This window comes from Notechis scutatus, chromosome 3 (assembly GCF_049901735.1).
Source record: "Notechis scutatus isolate UNSWTSFEM ecotype Mainland chromosome 3, rNotScu1.2, whole genome shotgun sequence".
In the NCBI taxonomy this organism is placed as follows: domain Eukaryota; kingdom Metazoa; phylum Chordata; class Lepidosauria; order Squamata; family Elapidae; genus Notechis; species Notechis scutatus.
The window spans coordinates 53,839,631-53,854,664 of NC_142011.1; the positions used below are offsets into that span (position 1 = coordinate 53,839,631).

Genomic DNA, 15,034 nt, shown 5'->3' on the forward strand with positions numbered 1-15,034 from the left:
CCAAAGTTCCAACTATGACTTGGAGAAGGATTTTTTTTTTAATTGGACAGATTTTGATTTTGATCTTGCTGTTCCTTCAAGAGCTTCATATCCCTTCTTCTCCATTTCTCCTTCTACAACTATCCTGTTTGGGCTTAAAAATAATCACTGTCTCAATAATAGTGAACTTCTGTGGCTGTGTCTAAATTTGAATCTGGCTCTCTCGATCCTACGGTAGTCCAGTACAGTGGCTTTACTACCGTAATATATTACTCACTGGAATTTTGCTCTAGACTGGATCCCTCTGCCACTTCTTTTGTCTCTGTCTCCTTCTTCCCTATCTTCTATTTTGTAATACAGTTTTCACCTATATCAAATTATTTGTGTTATTATATACGAGACATGCAAAAATGCATTTCATGTGTCTCATCTACTTTAGCTCTTATTACAGAGTAACAAGCATGCTTTTGGCATAAGCCTGCTAGCTAACATTATGTTATTAAAGCAAACACCTGCTTCTCACTTAAGAGCATAATTATGGCATGTGTACGGATAATGAGGTATCATTTAACCCTATGTCCAAGGCCTCATAAATGCTTTGGTTTGCTGAATGCAACTGAAGAAAATAGCTCAGAAATTTATCAGAGTTAGGTAACTTACATTTGTTAAGTGTAATACATTTATTTATAATTTATTTTAGGTGGTGCTTCAGAAACTAATCCTAAATCAAAGTTGGGCCATATGTGAAGGTGAACTTTTCAATATTTATTGGTGATGTGTGTCACCTTGCATTACTAACATCTCTAACTTGGGTGTGTAAAATGGGATCAACATTGCAGGAAAAATTCTATATATTTTTGATAAAGTACTTTTCATATTTATTATGGTCAAGAGACTTATGTGAAGGTTATATTGAGGAGAAGGGCCAAGAAAGTAGGCCAGGTTTAGGTACAAATTCATTTTATAACAACTATCCAATCCCTCCCTTTCCTGTCCTATTTCTGCATATGTCAGACACAGAATATGGCCAGAGGAATTATTGCACTTTGTAATATGGCCTCAGCATAAATTCCTGTTATTATGTATATTTATAACAGCCCCATTTTTCCCTAGGGAGTAATTCAAACCTGTCCTGCAGTTTCCTAAGTGACTTCAGGATAACATAGAAATAAGTTTCGATTAAATTACCTCACAAGCCAGACGGGGATGTGTATAGTCCAGCAGCAAAATGGTGTGTCTGCAGCCTATCAAATTACACTGCTCAAAAAAATAAAGGGAACACAAAAATAAGACATTCTAGATCTGAATGAATGAAATATTCTTATTAAATACTTTGTTCATTACATAGTTGAATGTGCTGACAACAAAATCACACAAAAATGATCAATGGAAATCAAATTTAGCAACCCATGGAGGTCTGGATTTGGAGTTACACTCAAAATTAAAGTGGAAAAAAACACTACAGGCTAATCCAACTTTGATGTAATGTCCTTAAAAGAAGTCAAAATGAGGCTCAGTAGTGTGTGTGCCCTCCACGTGCCTGTATGACCTCCCTACAACGCCTGGGCATGCTCCTGATGAGGTGGCGGATGGTCTTCTGAGGGATCTCCACCTACACCTGGACTAAAGCATCCCCCAACTCCTGGACAGTCTGTGGTGCAATGTGGCATTGATGGATGGAGCAAGACATGATGTCCCAGATGTGCTCAATTGGATTCAGGTCTGGGGAACGGGCGGGCCAGTCCATAGCATCAATGCCTTCGTCTTGCAGGAACTGCTGACACACTCCAGCCACATGAGGTCTAGCATTGTCTTGCATTAGGAGGAACCCAGGGCCAACCGCACCAGCATATGGTCTCATAAGGGGTCTGAGGATCTCATCTCGGTACCTAATGGCAGTCAGGCTACCTCTGGTGAGCACATGGAGGGCTGTGCGGCCCCCTAAAGAAATGCCACCCCACACCATTACTGACCCACTGCCAAACCGGTCATGCTGGAGGATGTTGCAGGCAGCAGAACATTCTCCACGGCGTCTCCAGACCCTGTCACATCTGTCACATGTGCTCAGTGTGAACCTGCTTTCATCTGTGAAGAGCACAGGGCGCCAGTGGAGAATTTGCCAATCTTGGTGTTCTCTGGCAAATGTCAAACGTCCTGCACGGTGTTGAGCTGTAAGCACAACCCCCACCTCGGACTTCCGGTTTGTCGGCTTCGCGAGCAGCAGGGATTCACGAAGCTGCGTGTTCCCTGCTGCGCTAGCCGCTTTTGGGGCTCCGATCCGGACGGGTACGGAGCTAGGCTGCCCTGCAGGGGCAGCTGAAGGTAGGGGGGATCCGGAGAGGGGTTTGGGGGTGTTGCAGACCCCCTCCCCGGCCAGCAGAACCCCCTTTTCCCAAGGCGGTGCAGCGGCGGTCCGTAATGGCCGCCACAAAGGAGCTGGCAGCCGGGTAAGAATGCGCAGGAGGAAGTGGAGAAAGTTTTTGAAAGGAGAAAGTTTTTCTTGGTTCCTAGGACTCTAAGACATATTTAACAAAATTCCTGAAAAGTATGACTTTCTGAATGATACCTTCTAGAAGAGGAAAAAAGCGGCAGTTTGGTGGTGCTGAAAGGAAAGCTTACCCTCTTTTCCTACGGAATAAATAAGTGGATATTAAGAAACCTATTTTTTTTTTAGGTGAAAACTGGCTTTAAGCGATGAGTGGGAAGAGAGAGGACTAAAAAAAAAATATTTGTATGCTAAGACTTTGTTGGAGGAGATGCCTTAAGGATTTGAAGACTAAAATATATTGCAATAAGATTTTAAGAAACAGATTTGGACTTTCTTTTTCTCTGATTGATACTACCCCAGGAGGAGAAAGTGAGACCTCTGCCTTGGTTTGGACTGATTGATAACTTTGGGACTGTTTTATTTTTTCTTTGGAATATTCTGGTTGTTGTAAGAAGAAAGAAGGGGAAAAGAAAAGAAAAGATTTATAATGGCTCTTTCTATTGAGGAACTGAGAAAAGATTATGAACAAGCAAAAAAAATGGTAAAGCTGGTTTGAAAGAAGCCTTCCTTTTTTTTAGAAATGGCGCTTATTAACTATCAACAAACATTACAACAGATGAAGACAGCAGAAGAAGAAGAAGGAGAGGAAGCCATTTTTAATAAATTTCAGAACTCGACCAAGAAAGAAGGAAGAGGGAAAGGAAGAGAAATAAAGGACTTAAGATTTAAAAAAACACTTAAGAAAGGGAAAAATAAGGTGCAAAATCAATATAATGATAGTAAACAAAAGGGAAAAGGAACACGACAGAGAAGGGAAGCCAGTAAGGCAGAGGCTAGAAGAAGGGGGGTAGAAAGGTTTGTTGGGAGAAGAAAGAAAGGGAAAAGGTAGAGAAAAGCTACAAAGTTTTGAAATTAAATGGGAAAAAGGAATCTTTTTTAGGGATAAAGGATAAAGTATAATTTCTTCAAAAAGATTTTGCAAGGTACATAAGATGATATTGTAGTATTGTATTAGAAATAGAAAACTTAAATGGTTTAAGAGTTGATAAGAGATTAAAATGTTGAAATGTTTAATAATGATTGGTTTTAAAATTTAATAATATGAGGGAGGTTTAGAATATTGAGCTTTAATTAAAGAGTTTAATAAGATTATGGTATTGATGTTATTATAAAATTTCTATTATAGTATTTGTTTTTAATATTTAGATCTATTGTTTAACTATGTATTTAATTATTCTGGATGTACTATTTAGATAGAATGTACCAAGCAAAGTCGGATTGGGTATTGGGCATTATTTTAAAGGTTAATTTGATTAATTTAGGGGGAGATAGAAAGGCATCATACTCTGATTAGTGATTTCAGGAGAAACTTTTTTTTTTTTTATAAGGAACGAGACAAAGGGACAATAAAGAATGGACAAAAGATACAAATATAATGACTCAAATTAAGATGATTAATTAAGATAGAATTAAGAAGAGTGAAATATGTGGAGAAGTTAATATAGAAGACTTAGAATGGTAAATAAAATAAGTAATGATATGTAAGATGAGCATGAATATAATTGAAGTCCATGAGAGAGAGATACCTGGGTCCAAGTTACTTTCCAAAAAGATTTTTATGTTTTGTGTGTTGTGTGTATATGTTTTTTTTTTGGGGGAGAATTAATAAAACCTTGCAGAAATATAGAATGAGAATAATGGTAACTAAGTCAGAAAGAAATAGATGAAATAATAATAATAAAATTGAATAAGAGTAAAGAGAAGTAAAGAGAAATTGGATAAGAGGTTTTTGTATGTTTATATGGAAATGGTTTAAAACAGAATTATAGTTTATCTGACTTGTTAAATTTATAATGGAAAAAGGTTTAAACATGTAATGGATAATGACGATTTGTGTGTTTTGAAAATTAATAAAACTTGTTTAAAAAAAAAAAAAAAAAGCACAACCCCCACCTGTGGACGTCGGGCCCTCATACCACCCTCATGGAGTCTGTTTCTGACTGTTTGAGCAGTCACATGCACATTTGTGGCCCACTGGAGGTCATTTTGCAGGACTCTGGCAGTGCTCCTCCTGTCCTTCCTTGCACAAAGGCGGAGGTAGCAGTCCTGATGCTGGGTTGTTGCCCTCCTACGGCCTCCTCCATGTCTCCTGATGTACTGGCCTGTCTCCTGGTAGCGCCTCCATGCTCTGGACACTACGCTGACAGACACAGCAAACCTTGCCACAACTCGCATTGATGTGCCATCCTGGATGAGCTGCACTACCTGAGCCACTTGTGTGGGTTGTAGACTCCGTCTCATGCTACCACTAGAGTGACAGCACCACCAGCATTCAAAAGTGACCAAACTATCAGCCAGAAAGCATAGGAACTGAGAAGTGGTCTGTGGTCAGCACCTGCAGAACCATTCCTTTATTGGGGATGTCTTGCTAACTGCCTGTGCTTTCCACCTGTTGTCTATTCCATTTGCATAACAGTGTGAAATTGATTGTCAATCAGTGTTGCTACCTAAGTGGACAGTTTGATTTCACAGAAGTGTGATTGACTTGGAGTTACATTGTGTTGTTTAAGTGTTCCCTTTATTTTTTTGAGCAGTGTATTTCTTCCCATATCCAAAAATCTTTAGAACAGCTTCTTGAAACTCCCTTTAAGGCTTCTTTCCAGGTCAAATGATACTTCAAGGAATTTTCATAATTTTGTCTGGAGGCCCAAAAACATTTCTATATGATCAGATTCTACTAATTTTCACAGGACAAGTGATGATAAATATCTTCTAGATCATAATATCACCCTGCTAAACATCTAATTCTCGCAGTTCTGTCTAATGTGCATTTTTTTATCAATCTATAAAGTGTGGCTTAGTAGTATCTATCTATCTATCTATCTATCTATCTATCTATCTATCTATCTATCTATCTATCTATCTATCTATTTTCTTTACTTCCTCCATTTATTGGTATTATTATTATGGTCCATTGCACAATCAGCCAGATGTTCAGTCTGGATTTGGCATTTTTATCCATCGATCAAGTCCTTCCCAGAGACCTGGGATAGGCAGATGTTGATGTTTTATAGTGTTAGAGCTGTTGTTGCAGGATGTAAATTATTCTGACTAAAGCTGCCTTTTGCAATTGACTGATGTGAATTTGACAATGTTGATGGTATTCAAGTGATGCTCCAATTGTTTTGGGATTGCTCCCAAGGCACCTGTAACTGTTGGGACTACCTTTGTTTATTTGCCAAAGTTGTTCTACCTCTATTTGTCTTTTGTTCTTTTCTCGAGTTCCTTCTCTTTTATTCTACTGTCTCCAGGTACTGCCACGTCAATTATTCAGACTTTTTTTTTGTCTTTCTTATTGGCAGTTGTTAAATCTGGTGTGTTATGTGGCAGATGCCTTTCTGTTTGAATTCTAAAGTCCCAGACCACTTTAGCTTCTTCATTTTCTATTACTTTCTCTATTTTATGGTACAACCAATTCTTGCTTGAAGGCAAATGATATTTATTACTATTATTATTATTTTCTCTGTTGCCTTGCAAGTACACTGAGTGCTTCTGTACCACAGACAAATTCCTTGTGTATTAATCACACATGGCCAAATAAAGCATTCAATTCAATGCAATAACAAAAGATATTCAAATTTCAGGTTTCTGAATTTCAAATTTCTGATTCTTAAGGTTATGCAGTTATTTGAGAATGATTCAGAAAAACTGTTTCAGAATGTACAGGAGTGTAAACAAACTGTCTGTGAATGATTAAAGCACCCACAACTCAGTGGTGGGATTCAAATATTGTTGCCACCGGTTCGGTGGGCGTGGCTTGGTGGGCGTGCTTTGTGCACACACTTTGCGTGAACATGCACCCCAAACGTGCACTTTGCACAGGGGCAGAGGCATTCTAACTTGCCTCCTGCAAGCCTGCACGATCCCGGTTGCTTCAGCATGGCACTACTCTGTGCTGCGCAAAGCAGCTGCGCTTCAAATTGAGCAGATAAAGGTGAGTATGGGAGCCCAGGCGGGCGGGTGGGCCCAACAGCAGAATGGCGGAGAGAACCACTTCAGTCTCCGCTACTCATCTCTCCTACCAGCTCATCAGAACCGGGCCGAACCGGTGGAATACCACCGCCGCCACAACTGTTTCTAAGGTCAAATGACCAATAGGGCTATAGAATACTCCCTCCAATGGCTCTAATAAATCAGGCAGTTATTCTACATTAGTACTTTCCTACATCCCAAAGCACTTTTTCCAGATCACATCTGAAGCATTTACATAGCCCTATTGGTCTTACTACACCCATAATCATGTTATGAGATCTAACTGGTCAATTTTTAAAAGCGTAACATACCTTTTTATATACTCAGACGCAGTCAAACATTTGGTTTTTGTTTCATCCACTTTGAACTATACAGCTTCTTCAAAAAGTAGAATTTGTCTCTCAACTTTCAGAGCTTTTGATATGTAATAATGCTGGGCCCTTTTCTGTCTGGTACCAAATCATGCTATTCATAATGATTAGTACTACATACCATTTTAGTTGTCCACATTGATTTTTTTTTTAAAGAAACCTTAATCTTTGGGTAGTTGGAGATTTACATCCATGTGAATCTACTGTAAGGTTTTAAACATGTTTTGCCACAACCATGGAGCAGGACTTTTAATAAGAGAAAGAAGAGAAAGAAAGATCAGTTACAAAGGAGAAAACTCATTTACTTAGAATTTGTTCTAATCCAAAAAATTGCAACTTGGAAAATTATATTTTAAATATTTTTAAAAATGATACACTTATTAAAAATCAAAATTAGATTGTTGGGATAGAACCCATAATGTTGCTCAGATGATTAGGACCAAGTCTCCCCTAATACATTATATTATTATTCTGGCTAGATTTATAGAAAAGCAGTGACTTGAAATCTGAACTGCTGAAAACTTACAATCTTCATTTTTGAGGTATTGGCAGAGAATTGGATACATGCATTTAGCTTGCCTTGCAGTTACTTAGGACAAAGCATCTTGAAAATCTGACTCTTTGCAACCCCAGGGACCGTAGCATGCCAGGCTCCCTTGATTGGGAATAATTATAGTTAAAAGTCTGGATTCTGGAGCATTCAAATAGAGGGATGTTTGTATAAAATAGGTCAGGTGGCTAAGCTAGTTAGCTTCCAATCTATCTTAATGAAACTGCTGTTGTCCGAAACCAGTAATTAAAACAAAAATGAGAGGGGGAAAGCTAATGTTGGCAATCTGGTTTAGGATTCAGAAGCAATCTTTGAAGGTAATGAAAAATAAACAAGGAAAGACTGAAAGGAAGGGTGTAAAACAAAAAGCTGGTGGAGAGAAAAACATGCTTGGGTTTCAACTATTTAATTTCGATGAATCTCAGTTTTAGTTACTTGAAATTTACAACAAATGAATACAAAAGTTTTAAAATCAGGACTTGGGTCTTCTTTGTTTCCAATACAAGAGCATTCGGTATACAAACTTTTGAGAAAAAGTGGTATCAAATTATCAGCTTAGTTTATTTGTACCCATTAAAGGCTATTCCTGGTAAATGCAGCTTTGCTTTTTCAACTTGCAGTCTTCTCCAAAAGCTACCCATTTACTCTGGAAATTGAGAAATGAACAACAGAGAGAGTTAAAGTAATAAAAATATTCACATAAATCTGCCTGAAATCGCTCCTTCAGATTGCTAATAATACAGGGAACAGATTTGCTTGTTTATAACACTTTGGAAGCGAACATCATTTTGTTGAAGACATCCCATTGTTAAGTAGCTTCCATTATTAACAAAAGCAGCTGCATGCATATTGATAGAATATATCAAAGACATTTGCCACATTAAACCTTTTGATTAGTCACATTTTTCACTGAAGCAAATTGAAGAGTAAACTCTGGAGAATCAGACTTGTTAGGGCTAGGCTTTCTAATCAAGTTTTGATTCAGCTTGCACAAACCTCCAAATGGTTTATATGACATGACCAGAGATTTTCTGAGATTGCTTTTGTGTTTCAGTGCTAAAATGATAACCTGGATTATTTATCTGTGTCAAATATTTTTGCTTTACTTGGTGGGAAATCCCAGCTACTGCTTACCTAAAACTGGTATTTGAGAACAAAGTGGACACTGATATTGCACTGCTAATTTTCAGTGTTATGTTATAGAAGATCTTAAGAACTTGAACATCATTTTAAAAGGGGCCAGTGCTTAATACCATGGGAGTGTATGAGTGTTCATATATTTTTAGTCTTTCTGCTTATGCAGAGCAATCAGAAAGAACAGTCAGGCACCTTAAATTAAATTAATTTCTGATGAGTCTCACAAATAAGAAAAATCTAAACTATAACAGCATCAAAACAGATAATAGAAAAGAACAACTGAATGTAGCATAAAACTAGGCTTTAAGGGTCTTGGGCAAACAAAATATTTTCCCTTGGCTTTGAAAAGTGGGGAGAAGGTAGTTATTGAGCCAATATAGTGACATCTGCTTCTTTGAGGAAGAAAGTTGTGCCCTCAGTCTTAAAGGTGAGTGTGGGATGCCCTCAATATGCTACTTATGATTCCAAAGATTCTAGACAATTTCCATCCAGCCTCCAACCATCCCCTTTTAGGAAAGGTTGTGGAGAAGGTGATTGGACTTTAGTTCCAGAAGATCTTTGAGGAGGTGGATTATCTGAACCCATTTCAATTGGTTTTCATGCCGGATCACAGTATGGAGACAAACCTGGGTGTTCTTTTTGATGACCTGTGGTGGAGCCAGGATGAGGGTACTGCATTTTTCTTTGTGCTCCTTGATGTCTTTAATAATGTTAATTATGATATCCTTCTGCACTGGCTGCAAGTTGTTTTGGAAAGGGCACCATTTTGCAGTGTTTCTTCTTTCTTTGTGACTGGTTCCAGATGTTAACATGGAGGAGAGATGAAGCCTACAGCCTTCTACTGATGGGGTACCACAAGGGTCAAAATTCTTACCCCTTCTGTTTAACATGTACACGGATAACCTTTGGGTCATGTATTATCATAACAATGGTGACATCCAATAATACATCTCAATCCCAGATTGACTAAATGATGCCATTGAAGTCACGTCCCAGGGTCTAGAGCCTCTGCATGTCTGGACGAGGAGGAACAGATTCAGGTTCAATCTTGACAAGACTGAGTAGCTGCAAATATTTGGATCATCTAGGTCTGAGGATGTACATTATTGATCTTGCATGGGATTGCGTTTCACCACTCAAGATTGGTATGCAACTTAGTTATACTGCAATTGACAGCTTCTGTTCAAAGAGCAGGTGGTAGCTGTGGCCAAGTGGAACTTTGCACAGGTGTACCCAATGCGCCACTGGCAACTTTTCCTAAACCTGAAGGCTTTCAGGCAGTCACTCACACACTAGTCACCTCACAAATAGATTACTGTAATGTGCTCTACTTGGGACCGTCACTTGGAGGTCCAGAATGCAACAACCTGGATAGTGTGGGGCATGCTTCATTATTTCTGTGTGATCACACTGTTCTGTGAGCTGCACTGGTTACCAGTTGGCTTCTGGGAGCCATTCAAGGTGCTGGTTATCATCTATAAAATTCTTCATGGCATAGAGCCTTTTTTTCTTTGAGGGACCACTTCTCTTTGGTTGTTTTTGCCTACCCAGTGTGATCAGGGAGAGTGGGTGGGGTGCTCCATGCCTTATTAATTAAGCAATATCATAATGTAGGTCTCAGAAAGTGTGGCTGCCTTCTGGAATGATACTTATTCAGAGATCCAAATGGCTCTCATTCTGATGATGTTCAGGAAGATGGGCTATGCTTCCAGGATTTGGATAGAATTAAGCCCCCGCTGGATGATATGCCTGTGGTTTTACTATATGTTGTTTTGAGAGCATCTCATGATTTCCTTTTATGTTTTGTATTTTTTTAGTTTTAATGTGTAATCCCCTCAGAGTCAGGAGTTATGTAGCCTATAAATGGTATAAATACTGCTAGTAGTATATATAATTCTGCCACCAAATCCAAATGCTATGCTTCAGGTATATTTGTGGGAAGAAATTCAGTTGGGTTTGGAGTAGCTTTGAAAGTTAACAAATGTTAAGAATTATGGAGAAGACAGCTGGAGAATGTGTATGTTTGTTGATAGATACTCTTTGCTTCTGCTACAGGAGAGAACTGTGAAATGAATTCCCGGTTGGGCCGCTGTACCCCTGGTGTCTGCAAGAATGGTGGCACCTGTGTCAACCTGCTGGTGGGTGGTTTCAAGTGTGACTGCCTTTCTGGAGACTATGAGAAGCCATACTGTCAGATGAACACCCGGAGTTTCCCGGGCCATTCCTTCCTTACTTTTAAAGGGCTGCGCCAACGCTTCCATTTCACCATTGTTCTCACGTAAGTACTTGGCTTAGGGGGGAAAAAGAAGTCCAAGATACAGTAGTTTTGCACTTATATGTACTTTTATATGCGTATATGTACTTATATGTATTTTATACTTACATGTAAAACAATAATAGATATATTATTTTGTCCTTCCTTAAATTTTTCTGACATTCTGTACTATGAGCCAGTAGGGTAACCCTCGTAACTATCCCTGTTTTTTAAACATCTATTTCATTTTCAAAAATTTTAAAAAATGGATACAATATGAAGTCCTGAGAAAAATATATTAAACATAAAATATAATTAGAAAAGTATAAATGTTTAATGAATTTTCAAAATATAATATTACAGAATTAAACATTTGCAAATAGTAAAAATTTTGGGGGGAAATTCGCCCCCTTTTTGAAGCCAAATTAGATGGACTATAATTCCTTGGATAATATACTCACTTTCATTGAAAATAAGTTCTGTAAGTTAAAAAAAAAAGTCCCATTATGTCCAGATGGATCATCTTCTATTAAATGTGTTTATAATTGTGGTCTTAAAAGTTTTGATAAAAAAAATCTGTTTAATCTTCTGCGTGTTTTCTTCATGCTGTTGTTTTGGACAATTTAAAAAGACTTGAATATATATCAGGGGAACCACCTTGATCTAGGCCAGGGGGGTTAAACTGGCAACCGGATGCATCACACGCAGGCCACGCCCACCCCAGCTGTGCAAAGGGAAAAAACCGTGAAATGTCACGTGACAGCAATGCGACGCCGTGAGTTTGATACTGAGTTCTAGACTCTTACCCACAACAGGAAGTAAACACTGATGGTGTTGCACTTGTATAGGTCCATCTCTGAAAAAATGAGAACTATATATCTCCCCACTCCCAACAATTGCTGTCTATATTTGATTTGTGGGTGTTTATATATATATGGAGGCTGAGAGCTACTACAGGCATCTGGACCATATAAACCGTGTTGTTTCTTGGATCTGTTTTCTTCCATTTTTCAGATGTGTTGTGCTACCTGTTGAATGGCCAAATGTCTTCCTCTTTCTATTTTAGCAATACTATCAATCTAGAAAGGAGCTTTTACTAGAGGGACACCTAGCAAAAATTTTGAGATTTGTGTATCTCACGTCTCATTCTGTCCTTTCAGTGTAAATGGGCATATAAGTATTGTATTTGTCCTAAGGATGTTATTTGCTTGAGCTCTAATGAGATTATGGAGCCTTCCCCACTTCCTGGCCTTTCCATCCATAATTATTCCTATCCCATCCTTTTTGTTAGCCTAGCACAAAGAAGCCAGCCAGCCAAAGCCTTTTTGTCCCCGGCGAAGGGTCAGTGATCTCCAGTTCTGCTCTATATACTTGTCACACACTTTTTCCTCTGGGACTGTGTATGTGTGTATGTGGAGAGCGGGGGATGGGGAGAAACTGCCAAGTGCTGACAGTCTAAAACGAATCTACCCAGGAGAGCAATTCTGTGTGTGGTCACAAGGGAAAGGGAGATCTGCTTTGCTCGGATGAAAACTATATTTTTCAGCTCTGACAGGTTCACCATTCACTGTTTTCATTTCCCACCTCCTGCAGAAGGGGTTGTTCCTCCAATAAGTCAGCCCCTTGGTAATCTGGGAGCACATTTTGGTTTGAAGAGGAAGAGCCTCCTGCATGGGGCTCTGTGCTGATTTCAGATACCACTGAAAAATAGATCTTGGTAAGAGACAAAACCAAGAATGGTTGATGCCTGATTTGAGAAACATTCTATTCTTGAATACAGGTAGGCCTCAACTTACAACAATTCATTTATTTGACCGTTCAAAATTACAGTGGCACTGAAAAAAGTGACTTAGGACCGTTTTTCACGCTTATGACTGTGGCAGCAATCACATGGTCACATGATCAAAATTCAGACACTTGGCAACTGATTCATATTTATGACGGTTGCAGTGATTGGCCTTTTACAACCTTCTGATGAGTAAAGTCAAAGTGGAAGACAGATTCACTTAACAACCATGTTACTAGCTAAACAGTTGCAGTGATTCACTTAACAACTGTGGCAAGAAAGGTCATAAAATGGGGCAAAACACTCTTAACAAATGTTTCACTTAATAACATAAATTTGGGGCTCAACTGTGGTCATAAACCGAGGATTACCTCTATAGTAATTCACATAGGGAGAGAATACACACACACACAGTTTTACTATTGGATAATCAGTTATGAAGCACATATTTCTCTCTCTCTCTTTTTTTACCAACCTTATATGTGTTACAAATGTCTCTCTATTCTTCACATGGTAGATCAGAACAAAATACTCTTTAGCAACCTTAATAAAATAGAATGTGCTGAGCAGGTGTAATTTCACATATTCCACTGAGATACTTAAGAGCCCAAGTATATATGCAGGTATAAGAACAGAATGTGTTTCTGCTCCTAGATGAATAGATGAGTGTGTATTTGAAATAGCAATAATAAAAGGAAAACTTGCAGCCATGCAGAAATTGGTAGTTGGCAGTTGGCTGCGTTTAATTATAATATGTTTTTTTTTAAATACTAAGATAAGTTGCTTTAACTAATCAGCAGCAGCCCTAGATTCCCTAGGCCAGTCCAAATATTAACTGACCATCTTCAATTTTCTGAATGGCAATTTAGGAGAGGGGTTCTAAATTTCTTTAGTAGGTACACTGCACCTTTCTTATTTCACAAGGTTGATTTGTGCAGGGCAAATGAAACATTCAGAACTACCGTAGTAATAAAGAGCTTATATATTAAATGAACCTGTGAATGTGTAGTTTTATAAAGAGAGCATGGTATATCTTTCTCAATGTATGGATACTGATCATGAAATGTATAAAATAGGTACACTAGAATTCAAAGGTGGTAGAAATTAATGAAGATATATAATTTGTACAGTTTGTGCTTTCTGACTTTTCCGAGCTGGTGCTTATTTTAAAAATTAATTATTACTTAACAAGCATGTTTTAAAAATCATTGGGAGCCTTTAAAGACTTTCATGCTCAGAAATAATGTATTTCTATAAATTATATAAAATAATCAACTAAATTTATAAATTATCCATTTTTCGTGGATTTAATTCAGTTTAACTACAGTTGATAGGTGGGCATATTGATGTCTCTGAAATGTAAGAGAAGATAAGAAGATGATATAACTCTTGTTATATTTATCAGAAGAGAGAAGATGGAATAATTGGACACCTCTAAGCTTATTTGTTAGGATCCTTTTAATTCCTTTTTCTACCGGATTTCATTTTTGATCTGGTGTCAGGAAGCTATAAGGATTGAAACCAGTAGATGGGTGTTCTTTGTTCTACCAGAAGATTGTAGAAAGCAAAAGCAAAAACAAAAACCACCACTTGGTGCTCTGACTATATAGACAATTATATCTCAGTATGCATAGTTAATTAAAGAAAAGATCATCCTAATTATAGTGTTTTTTCCTGAAGATTTATTTCCATTTCTTTAGACTAAATCATAGTGAGCAACCTTTGAGTGCCTGGTGATCAGCTGAATTTGCTCTGGAGAACCAGCAGTTATGTTAAAGTGGACATGCATGAATGTGGAAGGGAAAATTAATAAAATCTTCCACCAGTAGCGCAGTAGAGAGGGCACCTAAAAATGGCATCATAGCAATCTTAAAGTTGAAATAGATTGGTAGGGGTTGATTTCATAAGTACGTGGAAGTTAATGAGTATCTGAATCTAAATGTACATTTTGGAATTTTGTGTTTGCTGATGGCCAAAAAACTGACCGCTACATTAAGAAAGTAGAAGTTTCACTATACAACACCTACAAGCAGTAGTGTACTGTAAATCAACTGAACATCCCACTTCTTTTCCCAAAGTAACCCATCAGTGCATTTTCTCCTCCTAGCTCATCTAATGAAATAAGGAGTAGAAGAATGTGTGAGGCTACAAGTTAAGATGTGGTGTATGAAGCAGAATCTAGTTTCTAGATTGTTTGGCCAGAGCTTTAATCACTAGCTAGCAAAACCTTCTAATTTAAAACACTGAGCACTTTCCCCCAAGCTGTGCTTTTCTTCCAAAACATTTTCTGAATACGATAGGATCAATTTGCCCACTAATCTCTATTTCTGTTATCTTAGTTTCTTGCTGCACTTAAGAGAAATCTTGCTCTTCTTGTCCCATTTCTTGAACTTGACCTGGATGCCGTGCTTTCTTGCCTCTTTCTCAAGACTATAAA

At 38.1% G+C, this 15,034-nt stretch overlaps 1 protein-coding gene across 6 annotated transcripts in view; it reads left to right on the top strand.

Annotated features, from left to right (window-relative positions):
• The window catches only part of CELSR2 (cadherin EGF LAG seven-pass G-type receptor 2), a 118,947-nt gene that overhangs the window by 54,179 nt on the left and 49,734 nt on the right, over window positions 1-15,034 (top strand). For all 6 annotated transcript variants that reach the window (XM_087959953.1, XM_087959951.1, XM_087959952.1 and 3 more), the window contains exon 3: window positions 10,613-10,835. In XM_087959953.1, coding sequence (XP_087816079.1) covers window positions 10,613-10,835 — 223 coding nt within the window. The remainder of the gene's footprint in view (window positions 1-10,612; window positions 10,836-15,034) is intronic.